Source organism: Leucoraja erinacea, chromosome 28, assembly GCF_028641065.1.
Source record: "Leucoraja erinacea ecotype New England chromosome 28, Leri_hhj_1, whole genome shotgun sequence".
In the NCBI taxonomy this organism is placed as follows: Eukaryota; Metazoa; Chordata; class Chondrichthyes; order Rajiformes; family Rajidae; genus Leucoraja; species Leucoraja erinaceus.
Genome location: NC_073404.1, coordinates 22,270,424 through 22,290,888, shown reverse-complemented (window position 1 = coordinate 22,290,888; position 20,465 = coordinate 22,270,424). Strand labels below are relative to the sequence as shown.

The window sequence follows — 20,465 nt, the reverse complement described above, 5'->3', positions numbered from 1 at the left end:
TCAGTTATGGTTTAACTTGTTGTACATAACTATGTTGATCGTAGAAAAATATAGACTTATAGCATGACCATACTTTTAGTACTCTACTATGTTTAGGTTTATTATTGTCATGTTTACTGAGGTACATTGCAAAGCTTTGTTTTGCATGCTATCCAAACAGATCAGATAGTACTATACATAAATACAATCGTCAAACAAGTACAATAGCTGGAGCAAAGGTGAAGTTACAGAATGCAGAATAAGCATTGTTAGAACATCAGTTCCAAAGACAAAGTCCAATGTCCGCGATGAGGTAGAGGTGAATTGGACAGGACCCTGGCTTTTGGAAGGAGCGTTCAGAAGCCAGATAATAAGGGAAGACTGGTGGTGCACGCTTTTATATATTTGCCGGATGGAAGTAGCGAGGAGAGAAAATGACCTGGTAGGTGGGGGACGGAGGGTGGGTGGGGGGGGGCGAGGGGGGGGTGCTAGATGGAGTTAACGGTGGGTGGACTGGCTTGTGTGATGAACTGGGCTACAAGATTTTAATTGTCATTGGAGACATGCCAAATTACTTCAGCTCTTCCCAGTCCAACCATTCCGCTTGCGAATCCCAGAGCTCTGTTTCATTATTTGTGATCTGGCCCACCACAGTGGTGTCATCTGCAAACTTGTAGATCGAGTTAGAGCTGAATTTGGCTCAATAGTGACGTGTAGAGGGAGTATTGTAAGGGACTGAGAACATATCGTTGTAGACAATAGACAAATAGGTGTAGGAGTAGGCCATTCGGCCCTACGAGCCAGCTATGGCTGATCATCCCCAATCATTACTCCATTCCTGCCTTCTCCCCATATACCCTGACTCCACTATCTTTACGAGCGCTATCTAGCTCTCTCTTGAAAGTATCCAGAGAACCGGCCTCCACCGCCCTCTGAGGCAGAGAATTCCACACTTACACCTCTGTGAGAAAAAGTGTTTCCTCGTCTCCATTCTAAATGGCTTGCCCCTTATTCTTAAATTGGTTCTGGACTTCCCCAACATAAAGAACTAGTTTCTTGCCTCTAGTGTGTCCAAACCCTTAATAATCCTATATGTTTCAATAAGATCCCCTTCTAAACTCCAGCGATTACAAGCCCAGTCGCTTCATTCTCTCAGCATATGACAGTCCCGCCATCCCGGGAATTAACCTTGTAAACCTACACAGCACTCCCCCAATAGCAAGAATGTCCTTCCTCAAATTAGGGGACTAAAACTGCACACAATACTCCAGGTGTGGTCTCACTAGGGCCCTATACAACTGCAGAAGGACCTCTTTGCTCCTATACTCAACTCCTCTTGTTATAAAGGCCAACATGCCATTCGCTTTCTCCACTGCCTGCTGTACCTGCATGCTTACTTTCATTGACTGATGAACAAAAACCCCCAGATCCTGTTGTACTTCCCCTTTTGCCAACTTGACACCAGTTTCCAAACACAAGCCTCTAATCATCCTTAAATATCAGAGGAACTTCAGATAATTGCAGGATTACAAATGTGAGCATCCATGTTCAAAGTAAGGTGGAGGATCCACCAATTGGTTTTCATGAATTTCTTAAATCAAGGCCCATTGGTTATGCATTATTTGTAAAATGTACTCGGCACTACAAGTTTTTTTTTCTTCTTTATCCACGTTGACTTATCCATTGCAAATGCAGAAAATGAAGCACTCGGTTATCTTGACAGAGTCCTCATCCAGCTTCCTGTACGAACACCATCACATTCTCCCATTTGCTCCATCCACCATTGTGTACTGCATCAAAGACTGATGATGGCGTACATAAACACCAGCTCCTCAACCAGTCTTGATCCACTGCAGTTTGCTTACCATCACAACAGGTTCAAGCAGACACCATCTACCTGGCCCTAAACTCGTTTCTGGAACACCTAGACAACAAGGACATTAGACTCGTATTTATTGATTGATTGTAGCTCTGCCTACAACACCGTAATCACATCTAAACTCCTGGACTCAGGAAGCAGCACACCCATCTGCTGTTGGAACCTCGACTTTCAGATCCACAGATCCAATCTTTATTGTATGTTTAGTAATCTCAGATCCAGTTCTTTTTAGATAGAAGAACTATCCTCAAGCTTTTTAATGATTTAAAAAATAATCTAATTTCTCCAAACCCGCCTCCTTCAGTGGAGCACAGGAGCACCGTGGAAACAGAAACAAGACATTCAATAGGTGCCTCAGTGAGCCCTGTACCTAATGTTTTCCTGTATCATCTCCAGTGGTCTCAACAGATGGAAGAGAATGGAAGGATCTTAACACAGTTGCATGATTCTTTGTCTGATGAAAGATCATCTGCTTGAATTTTAACCTCTATTTCATCCCTCCACAGATGCTGCCTAACCTTCTGAATAATTCCTAATCTTAGTCTTTCTTATTTTATACATTTCAACACCTGGCTTCTTTGGATGCCCTTTGTGCAAGGCAGGATTTGTATGGTACACTGACTGAGTTTTTAAGACCGATGATGTAATCACATCACTCACAATAAAGTCAACTCTGAAATTCTCTGTTAATGCCGTCATCCAAATCAAAATTCATTGTCAAAATCCAACAGAGGTTTTAATTTATTTGCAGGCAGTTTTGCCTGCCCTCACGTATGTCTCTTTGAGAGACTGATTGAGATTGAGTACGCTATTTACATATTCATACCCTTTCCGTAATTAAAATGGTAAATGAGTAGACTCAGTAACTTGGACAGCTTCAGCAGAGAGAGGAAGATAAATTCACATTTTAAATTAAAGACACATTGACAGAACTCTGGTGTGTTGCATAACCAGGCAACTGAATGTTTACAGTAATTACATCTCATAAAAAGTGACCATATATCAAGAAGATCTAATTTTCCTCTATTCTCCTAAATCATTTTCATGTCTATCAGGCTTTAAGTTACTCGTGGTAGAAGTGGCTTCAGTTCCATGACAAGCACTTGTATTTTGGACATGGAGGTGTACCAGTCCTTCATCTCAAAAGAATAGCTGCCATGTTGATTAACACATTCACCAAACAATTGTATATTAAGACTTAAAACCTTGCTGAAATATCCTCATATATACTTAACACAGTTGCAGAATCATGAAATGTTCTTGTGCTGAAACAGATTATGGTATTCATCAAAGGTAGACAAAATACTGGAGTTGCCTATTTCCTTCGCTCCAAAGATGCTGCTGCACCTGCTGAGTTTCTCCAGCATTTTTGTATACCTTCGATTTTCCAGCATCTGCAGTTCCTTCTTGAACGAAATATTGGAGTAACTCAGCGGGACAGGCAGCATCACTGGAGAGAAGGAATGGGTGACGTTTCGGGTAGATACCCTTCTTCAGACTCATTCATCATTCAGACTGTATTCATCAAGTCTACACAGGCTATCGCTATATTTCGCTTGGGCAGCATACAGCCCAGTGTTATGAATTTTGATTTCTCTCACTTCAGGTAGCCCCAGCATTCCCTCTCTCTCTTTCCCTCCCCATCCCCTAGCACTAGCTTCTCATTTTCACCCTACAAACAGCTTGCAATGGCCTGTTTCCTTTATCATCGTTACTTCTTTTGCCTGTCATTCATTCATTGTTCTTTAACTCTCCAAGGCAAATTCCTTGTATGTCTACATATTTGGCTAATAAAATGTATTCAATTTATTCAAAAATGTATTCAATCACCGTCTATATCTCTCGTTTCCCTTATCCCTAACCAGTCTGAAGAAGGGTCTCGACCTGAAACGTCACCCATTCCTTCTCTCCAGAGATGCTGCCTGTCCCGCTGAGTTACTCCAGGTTTTTGTGTCTTATCTATCCCTATAGGAGCTGCTTAGTTGAAAACGATTAATAAAACCTTTGTAAATATTAAACACATAGTGCTTTTCTGTGCACTATTATATGCACGATTTCTCCTCCACAATTTTATCTTTTATTTTTGTTTTGTTTTTTGAAATAAATGGATGTTTGAATTGGTGAGATGAAAGCACTGAACAATATAGGGCTTCAGTCATTCTGAACATTATTGGAGTGAGGAAGAACAATATGCTATTGGAGTCTGCATTGGAATCCAGGAAAAATATATATGAAACAAATTACCTCTATAAAAAGAGACGTTTTTAGGCTAACCATGAGCATGAACATAAATGATCAATTTGAAAACAAATTTTACATAAATTGTGATGACACTAACCTTATATTGACTGTCATTTTTTTTCGAATTATTTGACAGCCCACAGCTGAAATATCATCAGTGCATCCATTACTATCCGTGCAAGATACAACAGAATTCTCCAAGACCACGGAGGCAAGTGAATCTGTTGTACAACCTCTGGCCCCATGCTCAGATCAGCACCGCAAGTGGGTTAGGCACCTGATGAATTCAGTTTGGGTGAAATTAATTATACATAATTTAAGAGAAAACTCAAGACATTTTACTTGGTATATCTGGCGATGGACAATTAAGAAAACTGATTCTGTTGGGACAACTGGTGTATAAAATCGATCTCGGGAAAGGACAACATAAGACCATGATCGCCGTAACGTTATTGGCACAGCAAATGGGCTTTGTTCTGCTGTGTTATTTCTCTTAATGTGCCGTGTGCTTGCACCAGCAGATGGACTGGCTTCGGCGTAGATATTTCATTGTTGGAACTTAATTAAAGATTTTGAAAAATAGGGCAATTTGTAGCTGTTTTGTGGCATCAACACAGCCAAGATGAGCTGAGTAACTACTTATAGCCATTAATCTCATTGATTGCAATAATCATCATTTATGCTTATATATTAATGAAAATCAGATGATGCTTTAGGATCCTGAAAGACTTAGGATGCTTCATCCCACCAACTGTGTGGGCAATACATTGGAGGGAGGGAAATTTCTAATGTTAGTTAATTAACTTTTCAGTTGCTGTCAGTTGATGCAATGGAAAGTTTTGGGAAATATTCTGCTTGCCCAGCTTTATTTTTTTTTTAAACAATCACTTCCAAGTGCAAATATTTACCACAGGATGTTCTAAGTTATACACCTGGTTGATAATCCTCGATATGTTTGGCAGCCAGAATGGTTTACAGTTTAATCCATGACTCATTTTTTCCCATATTATTTTTGCAACATGCAAGGAGGTCATACAGCACAACTTCAAACAATTTGCATTTTCTAAAACACAGCTATGGTATTCAACAGTGACATAAATTGCAAAAAGACTGGGATTTATTTTCAGTGATTGTTTTATTGGCAGATTTTCTGTAATGGCTTAAACATCTATACGCAGCCTCATCTTGTCAGCATCTATGTCTGACAACGGTTGTAGCTTTTCACATAATGCCTTGCTTGAAGTAATATCCAACTACCACAATCATCCAGCATCTTTAACAAGTTAATTTGTTTGGCACATCCTGCCAGTCTATAAAATCAGCAGACGTTTATAATTCTGATAACGTTAAACTGAACTAATTAGTTGTAATCTTTTACAAAATACAAATATTTTGAGCCTCCTTGGTACGTGCCTTCAATCGCCTCAGTACCTGCCTTCATTTTTTTCATAAACATTTCAGATAAAGAAAATTAATTTCTTAGATGCACATTGTCATCTTGGAAAATTCACTTCTCAAATGCAATGAAGAGTCAGAGCCAAAGTACAACATTTTCTTTTGAAATCTATAAGATGTATCCTTTCAAATGCCAAAGATTCTGCTGTGTGCTTCTGATTTATCTGCTTTAATTGAAAATGTCCTGTATTCACGATTGATTTTTCCTGGGCTCTCAGTCTTGATGGGCCTTTGCATCAGTTGGTATTTGTGGATGTTAAACTGGTAGGACAGCGACATTTGAAGAAGTTGCCTCTCCTCCATTACCGTTTGATGAAACAGCTCTTGGAACCAACTTGAGAAATTCATGTCCTGTGCTTTTACATGCCCAGGCCATAACACCCCCACCACCGTGTTTCACAAATGAGGTGGTATGCATTGGATCTTGGGCAGTTCCTTCTTTCCTTCATATTTTGTTCTTGCCATCACTTTGATATAAGTTAATCCTCGTCTCATCTGTCCACAAGACCTTTTTCCAGAACTGTGGTTGGTCTTTTAAGTACTTCTTGGCAAACTGTAACCTGGCCATCCTATTTTTGCGGTGGCCAGTGGTTTGCATCTTGCAGTGTAGCCTCTGTATTTCTGTTCATGAAGTCTTTTGCGGACAGTAGTCATTGACAAATCCCCACCTGGTTCCTGAAGAGTGTTTCTGATCTGTTGCACAGGGTTTCTTTATTATAGAGAGAATTCTTCTGTCATCAGCTGTGGAGGTCTTCCTTGGCCTGCCTGTCCCTTTGTGATTAGTAAGCTCACCAGTGCTCTCTTTCTTCTTAATGATGTTCCAAACAGTTGATTTTGGTAAGCCTAATGTTTGGCTGATGTCTCTAACAGTTTTATTCTTGTTTCTCAGTCTCATAATGGCTTCTGTGACTTTCATTGGTACAACTTTGGTACTCGTGTTGATAAACAGCAATAAAAGTTTCCAAAGGTGATGGAAAGATTGGAGGGAAGAAAAGGTGCTGAGAGCTCTCTTATACATGCATTAAGGAGGCAATTAAACACACCTGAGCAATTCCAAACACCTTTGAAGCCATGTGTGCCAAACATTATGGTGTCCTGAAATGGGGGGACTATATATAAACACAGCTGTAATTTCTACATGGTGAAACCAAAATGTATAAACATTGCCTTTAATAAAATCTGACAATGTGCACTTTAACCACATGTGAATTTTTTCTGTTACAATCACAAATTGTGGAGAACAGAGGCAAATAAATAAATGATGGGTCTGTTCCAAACATTATGGAGGGCACTGTATATCACTGTTTGTTGCAAGATAATCACTTGGAAAACTTTTGTTTATTGAAAATTTGTGTTTTATATCTTAATAAAATAAAATCACGTCAAAACTGATTGAATTTGAAGATTCAAAGTTGTTTAGTGCTTTATGTTTGCAAGTTTTATTTTGCGTATAGTTACTTTGGTGGTGAACCTACTATAATTTGTTTAGTTAACAAGTTACAGGGGCATGCCAAATCAGTGAATTACTCCATTATAGCATAATTCCAGAGGGCTTTAGGCTTTATTACATTAATGTGTTATAACAGAAAGTGTCAGATGTGGCTCAGTTAGTCACAGTCAGATCGTTCTTCATTCTAGGAGCTTGCACAGAAGAATTTAAGTTAATATTCTAGTATAATGTTGGAGGATGTGTTTCACTGTTTTTTTGAGGGGGAGCTAAACTAAAGGCCATTTGCTCTGTTAGATGGACATAAAAGATACTATGGTGAGAGTTTTAAAAAAAAACAAAAAAAAAAAAACACCTGCCCTTACAAACCCATAATGTGTTCTTGCTAATATTTATCCTTGGGTCAAATTTTCTACATTTTCTTTTGAACTCTTTTCCTGAAACCTTGGTATTTTCTACTGGTGTTCCACACTTAGAAAGACCTACAAAACATGCAATTTTTCTGAGTAAATATCAAAATAAATCCTGCAGATATTGAAAATCTAAAATCTGTGGGAAGAGATATAGAGTTAGTTCTGATGAAATGTTTTCGACCTGAAACATTAGATCTGTTTCTATTCTCACTGACGCAGCCAGACCTGCTGAGTATTTTCAGTATTTTCAGTTTTAATTTCAAGCTTTTCTGGTCTTTCTGCGCCTACCTCAAGTTTATTGCTAAGTTTCCAGTTGCATGCATTTTAAATCCCCTTCTCATTCCTACACACCAAGGCCTGTACTTGGGCTTCTCCACTGCCATAGCAAGGCATAATGCAAACTAGAACAGTGTCTCATATTCCACTTGGATAGCCTACAGCGTAATGGCATGAGCATTACATTTTTCAATTTCAGGTAACCCACTCCCCTTGTGTTCCTATTCTACTCGCACCAGTCCACCCAGGGTCTCTCCATTTGTTCATCCATTTTCCATCCCTCTCCCACCCTCCCTTGTTAACAAGACTCATAACCCTCAGCACCCACCTGGTTACGTCACCAACACTTATAGGTAGGTAGGTGGAGCTGGTCTCCAGTAGTAGCGGCTATTTGAAACCTTTGCTTGTAACTAATGGTGAGTAAATGTGGTTACACATGTATGGAAGTCCTGAACTTGCTGTGTTCAAACGGTTTCTATTGTGAACCACCAAGATTTATAAACAAACTGTGCGCCAATAATGAGCCATGCAGGTTGCATCACTAAACTAAACATATCAATCATCACCAAGCTGGAATCGGCCAATGTGTCTGAATGTGTGAAGGATGCAGTAAAAGCGGGTTGCATTCCTTTGAAAGTGGAAAAATATATCAATTGTACCTTTTGTGAAAAGTTGCCCTGAATAAGATGCCCATAATCATGCTTGTCATTTGCAGTTCTCCAGCTCCCTAAATTCTTGAGGCCTCACTGCTGCAACCATCCTGCTAATGGATTGTTCATAAATAGAGACCAGAGCATCCCGTCCCAGACCACCCTGATGGTCTTCTGCTGACTGAGACTTATTCAACTGTCTCTAAATGTCTCTGTTAAAATGCCTTTTATTAATCTAGAATATTTTTAAATCCTAAATAAGATTAAACATAAATACAAATGACAGAAATATGAAGTGAAACAGCAAAAAAAAAAATCTTACTTGAAATTACTATCCAAGTCTAGAAGTGTCAACTGTGGATGGCATAACATAGAAGGGTCAGATGTATCTATGCTCAACTCAGGACAATCTGGAACGGCTACTGAATGCCTGCAGTATTCCTAGCCTGCAACATGTAGAACGTTTTAAATGTCCTGACCCCAGTAAAGATGTAGCCAGTGGACCTCTGGCATTCTAAGTACTGGTATTTAAATATTGTCCAGCCCATTAACTTGGAAATTAATCCAGAACTGAGTGGAAAAGATCCTCAGCTGGGCAACAGGATCACTTCCCACTGCTGTTAACGAACCAGTTTAGCAAGTCATTTATCAACAATATTTCAGGAAACATCTGAAGTGATTGAACAAAAATACAGAGTCTACTACATAGATAGAGAATCTCTGTCTTTTAGTCAACCCTTAAGGGATCTGAATACCTGCACCGTAATTATGGCTTGATCTTTAGAGAGATAAATTGTTTTGTAAGAAAATATCTTTGTCAGGTCTAGGTTTTCGACTAGTTATAATAGTAAAATAAATACCCCCTTCTATCGAGAGTCCTAACTAGATCTTGTTTACTTTCCACAGGTAACCGAATTATGTAAAAAGCGGAAAGAATGTGAAAGCCATGAGCAAGAAATAAAGAAACGGCAGCGGATATGTCAGGATTTGGTATGTGGGCACCTAATTATTTTAATATATAAATATGAAGCAGTGTAAAAATATATATGGCGAAGATAGACACAAAAAGCCGGAGTAACTGAGTGGGACAGACAGCATCTCTAGAGAGAAGGAATGGGTGAAGATTTGGGTCGAGACCCTTCTTCAGACTGGTTAGGGATAAGGGAAACGAGAGATATAGACGGAGATTGAATACATTTTTGAATAAATTGAATACGTTTTATTAGCCAAATATGTACACATACAAGGAATTTGCCTTGGAGAGATAAAGAACAATGAATGAAAGATGTGCAAAAAAGTAACGATGATAAAGGAAACAGGCCATTGTTAGCTGTTTGAAAATGAGAAGCTTGTGCAACTTGGGTGGGGGAGGGGTAGAGAGAGAGGGAATGTCAGGGCTACCTGGTGAGAGAAATCAATATTCATCCCACTGGGCTGTAAGCTGCCCAAGTGAAATATGCGATGCTGTTCCTCCAATTTGCGTTTAGCCTCACTCTGACAAAGGAGGAGACCTAGGAAGAGAAAGGTCTGTGTAGGAATGGGAAGGAGAATTAAAGTGCTCAGCAACCGGGAGATCAGGTAGGTTCAGGCGGGCTGAGCGAAATGATTGCCCAGTCTGCATTTGGTCTCGCCGATGTATAAGAGTCCACAACTTGAACAACGGATACAGTAGATGAGGTTGTGTCTATCTTTGGTTTAAATCAGCATCTGCAGTTCCTTCTTACACATAAGGATATATGGCGTTCTTCTGATTCCTGGAATTGTGCATTGTGATTGTTAAAACCGGAAAATTAATATAAAATATAACAGTGAATATCATGTGAGAATGCGTTAGTGTGATATGGAAATCCGTGCTTAATACCATTGAACCCTTTGAGAGTTAGTGCTTGGAAACAGATTGAAGGTTTATAGCAGCTGAAATAGCATGGTTTGTACTGTCCTCGTCAGGGTGTTTGATACTTTTACTTACAGGAGAATGAGCTGAAGCAAGTCTGGAGTGAGAATGCACGGCTAACTGAAGAGACAATTAGACTCACCCAAGAGGCACAGGAGACTGATAAGGTGACTTTGTCTCTATTCAATGCATTGAGTTTGCTTGTCCACCAATATGTCGCAGTGCACTGATATGTAACATAGGGTTTACCTTCAATGGGACTAGTCTACGCCTGTGCCATAATGTTGTATACTCCGCATTCAGCCAAAATGAGAAAAAAATGTTTTAGTCTCCCATCCAATGCTTAAGAACGGCACCAACCTGCCTCCTTGGGAGTCATTCATCAGTAACATCAGAATGCCATTTTTCAATATTCATTTGCATGCAGGTTCCTGTAAAGGGCACAAAACAGTGATAGGAGATGGAAAACTGTCTGATTTTAGACTGTTCCCTTCATAAGATCATAGGTAATAGGAGCAGAATTGGGCCATTCAAGTCTACTCCGCCATTCAATCATGGCTGATCTATCTCTCCCTCCTAACCCCATTCTCCTGCCTTTTCCCCCATAATCTCTGACACCCGTACTAATCAAGAATCTATCTATCTGCCTTAAATATATCCATTGACTTTGCCTCCACAGCCTTCTGTGACAAATAATTCTACAGTCACCACCCTCTGAATAAAGAAATTCCTCCTCATCTTCTTCCTGAAAGAATGTCCTTTAATTCTGAGACTATGACCTCCAGTCCTAAACTCTCCCACTAATTGAAATATCCTCTCCACATCCACTTTATCCAAGCCTTTCACTATTCTGTACATTTCAATGAGGATCCCCTCATTCTTCTAAACTCCAGTGTGGCCCTTGTGGCTAATGGGATCAGGGGGTATGGAGAGAAGGCAGGTACAGGATACTGAGTTCGATGATCAGCCATGATCATATTGAATGGCGGTGAAGGGCCGAATGGCCTACTGGCCTGCACCTATTTTCTATGTTTCTATGTTTCTATGTTTCTACTGACTCTCCTTTGTCTGTCCTGCTATTCTTCAAAGAATTCCAGCAAATTTGTCAGGCAAGATCTCCCCTTCACAAAACCATTGAAGACTGAGGGCAACTAGCAGCACCCCACCGAGATAACCAGGAAACTACGTGATTTCATTAAAATATCACAGGAACCAATATGTCATTATATTTGTTCAGCTAATTGCTGTGCAGCTAACAATGAAAACGATCTGGGTTTAAGGCACTACCAAGAAGAGGGGGGGGGGGGTTAGTTGATGATATTACCATGAATTTTCCAATCATTTAAAATTTCAGTCAAATTTGACTAGGTCTTTAACTGTCCTGCACTCAGAAGATACCTACGCCAAAGCAAGCAGATGGCAATTTGAAATTGTCAACCCAGAGTAGGCGAATCAAGAGCCAGAGGACGTAGGTTAAAAGTGATAAATTTAATAAGAACCTGAGGGGCAACATTTTTACACAGAGGGTAGTGGGTATATGGAACCCAGCTGCTGGAGGAGGTAGTTGAGGCAGATACTATCAAAATGCTTAAAAAACATTTTGACAGGTACAGGGATAGGATAGGTTTAGAGAGATATGGGCCAAGCGCAGGCAGATGGGACCAGTGTAGATGAGGCATGTTGGTCGGCGTGGGTTTCCACACTATGACTTCCATGATTCTATGACAAGTTCATTGTTGCTCTCACACAGTTGTGAGACATAATACTTTGTGTTTCTCATTCCTTTCCTGAATGTAATGAATTGCTTGTATCTGCTGCAGATTAAAGCTCAGAACAATGACCTGAGAGAGAGACTCTCAGCAGTGACAGCAGAACGAGACTCAGTTCTGAAGGAGAATCAGCGACTCCAAGCCAAGCTGGAGAATCTAGAGCAAGTCCTGAAGGTGAGACCTCTGGTAGAACCATAGATATAGGAGTAAGGCATTAGTGAATGTGGATATACATCCAGTGGGAGATTGCGTATGGAAGATAACTTTCAGGATTCTTTGCTCATGTCCTGACCTTCATAAAGAACGAAAGAAGTAAAGCCAAGTGTCCCAGCAAACCTGAAGTGCAGGAACTGCATTTTCAGCAGAGGTGTAATCCGAAAATTTCATTAACTGCTTCATTGTTTAGTTTAGTTTAGGGACAGCGCGGAAACAGGTCCTTCAGCCCACCGAGACTGTGGGACCAGCGACCCCTGCATATTAACACTATCCTACACACACTAGAAACAATTTACATTTATACCAAGCCAATTAACCTGCAAACCTGTGCGTCTTTGGAGTGTGGGAGGAAACCGAAGATCTCAGAGAAAACCCACGCAGTCACGGGGAGAAAGTGCAAACTCCTTACAGACAGCACCCATTGTCGGGATCGAACCCGGGTCTCTGGTGCTGAAAGCGCTGTAAGGCAGCAACTCGACCGCTGTGCCACCGTGCCGCCCCTACGATTATATGTAGCGGGTGTATCATAAACACATCTGGGATTGTAAAGCTAGACTAAGAGTATTATAAAACTGCAGAGGAAGTAATTTAGAATTGATGAAATAGACCTGCAAATTTGGCACAGGTGGGAAGTTATGGTATTGAAAAGGTGATATATGAGATCAGTTTCCAATCTTGCCCTGGTATGGGGCTGTATGATTCAAGCAAATCACTTGTAGAAGTTAACGTATTTCTAGCAGGGCCATAGTAAAATGCTGTCGGATTTTAGCAAAGAACATCATGCTTTCAAAAAGCTTGCTCTATATAGGAAACTGCAGCCTATCCTGGTCTAGAGGAGTCCCCATTTAGTGGGCAAGTTAATTTCAGTAAGACAGGCCTAGTATTGAGGAGAAGCACGTACGTAGTCGGATGGGATATCATTAATGTTTCTTTGTGCAGCACATGCGAGAGGTGGCAGAACGTAGGCACCAGCTGCAGTTAGAACATGACGGAGCACTGACCATTCTGCAAGCCAAACAGAATGAGGTTGAACGACTGCAACAGGTAGGAAAATAGTGTTTGTTTTTTCTTTCCTTTGTTTAAGTCATATGCTTTTAAACCGGATTTGTGTAACTCTTGGAAACACAGTCATCTGCACCTGGTCTTGGGCTACTGTGCAATCACTGATTGTTAACATAACCACAATGTGTCATCGCAACTGACCCTATCCTGTCCTCACGCTACCGATGTTCACACAGATGTCTTTTGTAGCAGTTACAGATAAGAACTTAGATGACATGAACCATGTGTAGCTTTTTTTTCCTTCTGTGTAGTGCAAATGCACAAAGGTTTCCCTCTGGAGAGAAAAAAAAGTAGATGTGAAAATTTCGAGGACAGATAAGCAGTCGGCACCCATTTAAGGAATTCTTTGAAAATTCCTCAACCAAGACACTGCCCTTGACAATGGCGCGTTTGACTACATTCCACAGCAATCTTTTGCAGTGTAACTACAAACAGACCGCAGGACGTTTGCATTCCACTATTTTCCTCAATTACGCCACCTCCAGTCAATTCTATTGCAAATGAATTTAAATGTTCAGAATGAGTAGATTTTGCTCTACAGTAATTGTAAGAAAATCAGTTGATAGCACATTCATTGAATCATAAGATGATCTCCATGTCCGACAGACAATTTATCCTTCCGTAATAAAACTTGTTAAAATATTGGTTGTATTTGAATATTTTCACTTAACAAAATATCTATGCGAGTTGCTTTAAAATATTGCATGCGTCAAAATTGTTTGCCTATTGGGACTGTATGTACCTTTGTGGTTCATGTCAAGGATGTGTAGGCTTGGTTACATATTGCTTGTAACAAGGGTGTTACAGTTTCAAGCACAGTCCAGGTTCATTACATGTTCTAACACAACTTAACCCATCAAGTCAACTGTGCTATTGGCAGATACCCAGTGTAATTTCAATCTCTAGCATGTGCTCTGTAGTTTTATTCCCTCTCTCAACAAAGTAATTACCAATATACTGTTTAAAGCAACTTAAAACTCAAAAACCTAAAAATAGCAGACCAAACAATCGCACAGAATAATTTCCCTCTATGTAAATCATTCTCAAACAATATTGCACAATTCAATTAATTGTTGTTTTAAAAAAAATTAAGGCCCAGTTTGATGCAAAGAAGGAGCATGAAGGGATGGTCCAGTTACTGGAGGTAAGTGAACAACTGTTTTTTTCTCCTGCATTAATATTAACCTGAATGCAGAGCACGCCTTCAAACCTGGCACTGGAAAGTTAAATCCATACTTGGGCATTTGACTATTCTCCAGTGCTCATTTCAGGTCTTGCTGTCATCTCTTCATTGGGTTTGTTGTTACACTCAGGATCAATGGAGACCAATGGCCTTGCCTGCAACACCATATGAATGACCTTGTTGTTTGCAGGCTTATCCCCTCTGACTAATGATCCTGGCACGTTGTTTTGGTTTAAAGTGAGCCACGGGGTCTTGAGATTTACTTTCTCTACACAGGGGTTACTGAGACACCTGACTAGCTCATTCTTAATGGTGAATGTCCTTTAATGTAGAGGGCATTCCTCTTCTGTCTTGCACGTCAGAAAAAAAGTGTAATAAATGCCTTCTTCTTTAAACAGGCAACATCCTACCTGTTGGCAGCACTCAGGACAGTGATTTTAATATCTAAGTACAGGTGCACAACCTTTTATCCGGTGTTCCGGAAACCGAAAAACTCCGAAAACCGGCCATTTTTTCCAGGATGTCGTCTGCACACCAAAGCTCGCGTTTGGCGCCAAACTTGACCCGAAACGACCCAAGGTCAACCCAGGTCTGTACTACTGTAGCGGCTGCCTCCTCCCCGGAGACCAGGGAGACACTTAAACATCTGTAAATCATTGCTTAAATGTTAGTCAGTTAGTTTGGAGGACTTTTATGTGAAGGGGGGGTGGGGGGTGTTGAAGTGGTAAACTTTAATTCTTAGTCCCCTACCTGGTCGGAGAGGCGGGGAGCGGTCAATGCCTTACCGGGTCGCCGTGCAGTAAGCTCCGCAGTGCTGTGGCCGCCAACTCCCAGCTGGGGCTGCAGGCGGCGCCGGTTGTAGCTCCGACCCCGGCAACTCTACCCCTGGCTGCGAGGCGCTCCAAATCCAGCGCTGCCCGCGACCGGACGCCCGCAGCCCCAGCTCCGCAAATGTTGGGAGTCGGCGGCGTCGCAGCGCTGGGATACCAGCGGGAAGCGGGCAATGCCTTACCGGGTCGCTGTGCGGTAAGCTCCAGGGCGCTGAGGCCGCCTTCTCCCAACGTTCGCGGAGCTGGGACTGCGGGCGTCCGGCCGCGGGCGGCGCTGGATTTGGAGCGCCTCGCAGCCAGGGGTGGAGTTGCCGGGGTTGGAGCTACAACCGGCGCCGCCCGCGGCCGGACGGAGCCCCCAGCTCCGCGATGTTGGGAGTCGCCGACCAGGTAGGGGACTAAGAATTAAAGTTTACCCCTTCACCCACCCACCTCACCACCACCACATAAAATTCCTCCAAACTAACTGACTAACATTTATGCAATGATTTACAATGATTCCCCGGTCTCCGGGGAGGAGGCAGTCGCTCCAGACTTTTCAAGCCGCCCGCGCTACCTACCTAATCTACGCTAAAAATCTTCCATTCGGAAATCCGAAAATGTTTGAAATCCGACAAGTGTCTGGTCCCAAGGCTTTCGGATAAAAGGTTGTGCACCTGTATCTGAGTTTCTGATCTATGACAGCGGAATGACATTCGGGTCTGTTACTGCTGGGACAATCCACAAGGGTCTTCAGTTTCAGTTTAGTTTATTGTGTACTGAGGTACAGTGAAAAGCTTTTCTTGCATGCTAACCAGTCAACGGAAAGACAATATATGATTACGTTTGTTTAGATACATGATAAGGGAATAACGTTTAGTGCAAGGTAAAGCCAGCAAAGACCGATCAAGGATAGTCTGGACTTTATCAGTAGGCCATGCAGTTTCTGCAGATTGTTTGCTGTGATATGCTGTTTAATTACTGTCTGTATGATGCCTACTGATTAACTATGTGTTTTTAAAAACCGTATGTCATGAATCCTCATTCAAATCTTGCCCCCATTTCAGTGCATTTGATCATAGAATAGCACCACTAGACATTTTGACATTGTCCAATTTTGGTCCACCTTTACCAGCCATTTTATGCCTCACAATTTATTTAATATGGTTTTATATTCTCCATTTTATCCATTGTTTAGATTGTGAAAATAAATATAAGCAAGCATTATGAAGTATTCTAGTCAGCTATGATGACTGTAAAAATTACCTCAGAGATTTGTTAATAACATTGTTAGATATTAATAATCATTTAATTATCAATGTTTTCAGACAGTAAATATATGCATGCAGGTTTGGTTGCATTTTCAACTACTAAATGTTGGGGAAAAAAAATAAAAGAAATAGGATATGCTCTGGCTGTCATTTTTGAAAATTCTTTCTGCTTATGGGAATTGGCAGGTTACTGATGTGGCACAGTTTGCATAAAAAAAGGAGCAAGGGAAAGAGCAAGTACTGTAACTACAGGCCTGTGAGCATGACATCTATGAGAAATTTGTTGTAAATATCTCTGAGAGAAGGCATATATCGAGATAGAGTCACAGCATAGGAATAGGTTCTTCAACCTACCTTGTCCAAGTTGACTTCCTTGGCCTGTCCCATTTGCCTGCATTTCACCCATATTGCTCCAAACCCTATCCATATAATTTGTCTAAATGTCTTTTGATAAGTTGTAATTGTATTAGCTTCGACAGCTTCCTCTGGCAGCTTGTTCCAGATATGGACTAAACTCTTAGTGGAAAAGGTATCCATGAGGTCCCTCCTAACTCTCTACCCTTTTATCTTAGGCCGATGCCATCTGGTTTTAGAACCCTCTACTCTGGGGAAAAATGTTGTCCATGCCCCTCATGATTTTGTACATATCAATAAGGTTAACCAGCAGCTTCCTACACTCCAAAGATAAAAGTCCTAGCCTAGTTAGACTCTCCTTAGAATTTAAGTCCACATATCCTTGGTCTGCACCCTTTCCAATAATCAGAGGCAATTTAATCAAGGACAGTCAACATGGATTTGTTAAGGGAAGATTTTGTCTGTCTACATTGTTTTTATTCTTTGAGGAAATATGTAGAGTGGTTATGAATTTAGAGCACAGGGATAATGGTGTACTGGTTACATTCCTGAAATGGTAGCGAAGGTTATCGATCAAAGATCCTGAGACGAATTTGAATTGTATAATGGAAGCTGGGGAATCTATATATTTAAAAAATTGCATAAATCAGGAATTCACCACTTCTAAGCACAATGGAATGTCTAAAACAACAAATCATTGGTATTCTTATGAAAAGAAACCTGACTTCCTTATTGTCCTTGTATCAGACCTTCCAAAGTGGTTGATTCTGAAGCTGGGGTAATTAGGGATGGTTCGTAAAAAAAATCACATTATCTGTGACAACCACACATCATGTGAACAACTGTTAAAACAAAATGGTAGACGTATCCATTAATTTAGTGAGCCATTGGAGAAGATCCCAGGGGCAGAATGGTCAAGAAAATAAAATCTCAAGAACTCCAGGGGAAGTTGTGAAGCTGGATTGAAGCTAGGTTCGATGGTTGTCAGGAATTTTAATGGCAGGTGGTGGTCAGGAATTTTAATGACTGGCGGGCTATATGCATTGGGATTCTGCAGGGCTCACTTCCAGGCCTCTTGCTTTTTATGACATATGTTAATGTAAACACCTCAATTAAGAGGTTTGCTGAGGATACAAAAATTGGACAATAATAAACTGTGAACAATAATAAAAAAGAACGTTATAGGTTGATAAATATATAAAAGGATTAGTTAGATGGACATGGAAATGGCACAAGGAATTTAATCAAGATAATTAATGTATTGCATATGAGAAGGGTAAAATACCTAAGGGATGATGTGATAGCATACTAAAGCATGTAGAGCAACTTAATATGCATGAAAGCATGTTCAGAGATCCCTGAAGGTAGCAGAACATATATTTAAGGCAGTTAAGAAGGGCGACAGGAAAATAGCTTTTTCTGGCTGACATCTAGAATACATTGGTAGTAGAACATTATGGGACATTATTAGGTCACAGTTTTTATAGTGTAGGATTCTGGTTACCATCTGATAGAAAGGACATGAAACCATCAGAAAGGGTGCACAAAGGATTCACAAGAATGCTGCCCTGGCTGGAACTTTATGAAGCAGACATTGTCTGAGCTGAAGATTTTTCTTTGGAGAAATGAATCTGCGGAAAATTTAATGAAGATGCATTAACTTGTGAGACAGCTAGAAAGGATGAATAGAAATGACCTACTTCCTTGGCAGAAGGCTTTGGAATAAGTCAGCATAAACCTAAAGATAATCAATAGCAATGTGAACGTAAAATTGAGGGAACAATATTTTATTGTGTGTGAAGTTCTGAAAATTCACTGCTTGATAGGATAATGGAGGGAGAAACCCTTACTACATTTAAAAGGTTCATGGATAAGCATTTGAAGAACTATAAATTGCAGGGGCATGAACTAGGCATTACATTTAAATCCATTGTTGGCACCAGAAACATGATAGGCTATAATAATGGAATCTTCAACCTCTTATCTTAATATCAGAAGCAGCAAGGGTTAGTGAGGGTCAATGACATCCTTTCACTCATTCAAATCTTGAGTGCCCGATTTCTGTGAAATGTGACTACCTCTGAATATATAAAAACAGGCAGGAAGCTATTACTAATCTCTGGCCAACTCTATTTAAGATGGAACTGTTTTATGAATAATTGTTTTAAAGATGCATTGGAGACAAAATTGTTTAACTTAAATAGTTAGATTTTATCATTCTTTACAATGCTGATCATTAATTTCTATTAAATTATAGGCGTTGACCTACCTAGTTTTGCAGTGAGAGCTGGTATATTTTTAGATTGATTGATGTGTGAAATTTATTGGATTGACTTTCACTAATGCTTCGAAGCATGCTTTTATTTAACGGTCTTCCATTTTCTCCTGCTAAAGAATACATTGGACTGCATGCAGGTACACCTACCCCCGCCACTCCCATTTATTTAGCATGTAGACCTGTGTGTTTGTGTTTGAAACATTTTCTGTGGCTTTCCATGTAATACATGCATTATATAATTGCTTACCTGAATGTGCACCTTTTCAGTTTTAATCACTGCACTTACAAAATGAGGAACGCAATTATATAAATCTGTTTGGTTCTATAATATTTAACCTTTAACTATTTTAAAGCAAAATTGTAATTTATAGTCTACTGAATGCAAGTCATTATCTCTCCCTTTTAAATAATTGCTATCTTTTCTATTCGATAGTAATCATCAGTGATTCATGCTGTAGAAGCCAACAACCCAAAGGAGTATTATATTGATTGGTTTCTTAATATCATCTTTATTAAAAGTAGCCGGTGTCTCTCCCTGCTATTGATATAACTGGGAGATCATATATTGAGCCATGTATCTTCTAGTACATAACAGTATGGTTTCTTAAGCATGCAGGTACAGCAGGCAGTGAAGAAAGCGAATGGCATGTTGGCCTTCATAACAAGAGGAGTTGAGTATAGGAGAAAAGAGGTCCTTCTGCAGTTGTACATGGCCTCTGTGAGATCACACCTGGAGTATTGTGTGCAGTTTTGGTCCTCTAATTTGAGGAAGTACATTCTTGCTATTCAGGGAGTGCAGCGTAGGTTTACAAGGTTAATTCCCGGGATGGCGGGACTGTCATATGCTGAGAGAATGGAGCTGCTGGGCTTGTAATTTCTCTGGAATTTAGAAGGATGAGAGGCAATCTTATTGAAACATATAAGATTATTAAGGGTTTGGACACGCCAAGCAGGAAACACGTAGGGGGAGTCCAGAACCAGGGGCCTCAGTTTAAGAATAAGGGGTAAGCCATTTAGAACGGAGATGAGGAATGTTTTTCACACAGAGTTGTGAGTCTGGGGAATTTTCTGCCTCAGAGGGTGGTGTAGGCCGGTTCTCTGGATACTTTCAAGAGAGAGCTAGATAGGGCTTTTAAAGATAGCGGAGTCAGGGGATATGGGGAGAAGGCAGAAATGGGGTACTGTTTGGGGATGATCAGCCACGATCACATTGAAGGGTGGTGCTCGCTCGAAGGGCCGAATGGCCTATTCCTGCACCTATTGTCTATTGTCTCTAGAGCTGTTTGTCA

The 20,465-nt window shown here is 40.5% G+C and overlaps 1 protein-coding gene across 1 annotated transcript in view; it reads left to right on the top strand.

Annotated features, from left to right (window-relative positions):
• The window catches only part of LOC129710466 (peripheral-type benzodiazepine receptor-associated protein 1-like), a 134,259-nt gene that overhangs the window by 59,735 nt on the left and 54,059 nt on the right, over nucleotides 1-20,465 (top strand). The window contains exons 6-12 of the mRNA XM_055657421.1: nucleotides 4,236-4,310; nucleotides 9,247-9,330; nucleotides 10,312-10,401; nucleotides 12,055-12,177; nucleotides 13,159-13,263; nucleotides 14,375-14,425; nucleotides 19,293-19,313. Of these exons, the coding sequence (XP_055513396.1) occupies nucleotides 4,236-4,310; nucleotides 9,247-9,330; nucleotides 10,312-10,401; nucleotides 12,055-12,177; nucleotides 13,159-13,263; nucleotides 14,375-14,425; nucleotides 19,293-19,313 (549 nt within the window). The remainder of the gene's footprint in view (nucleotides 1-4,235; nucleotides 4,311-9,246; nucleotides 9,331-10,311; nucleotides 10,402-12,054; nucleotides 12,178-13,158; nucleotides 13,264-14,374; nucleotides 14,426-19,292; nucleotides 19,314-20,465) is intronic.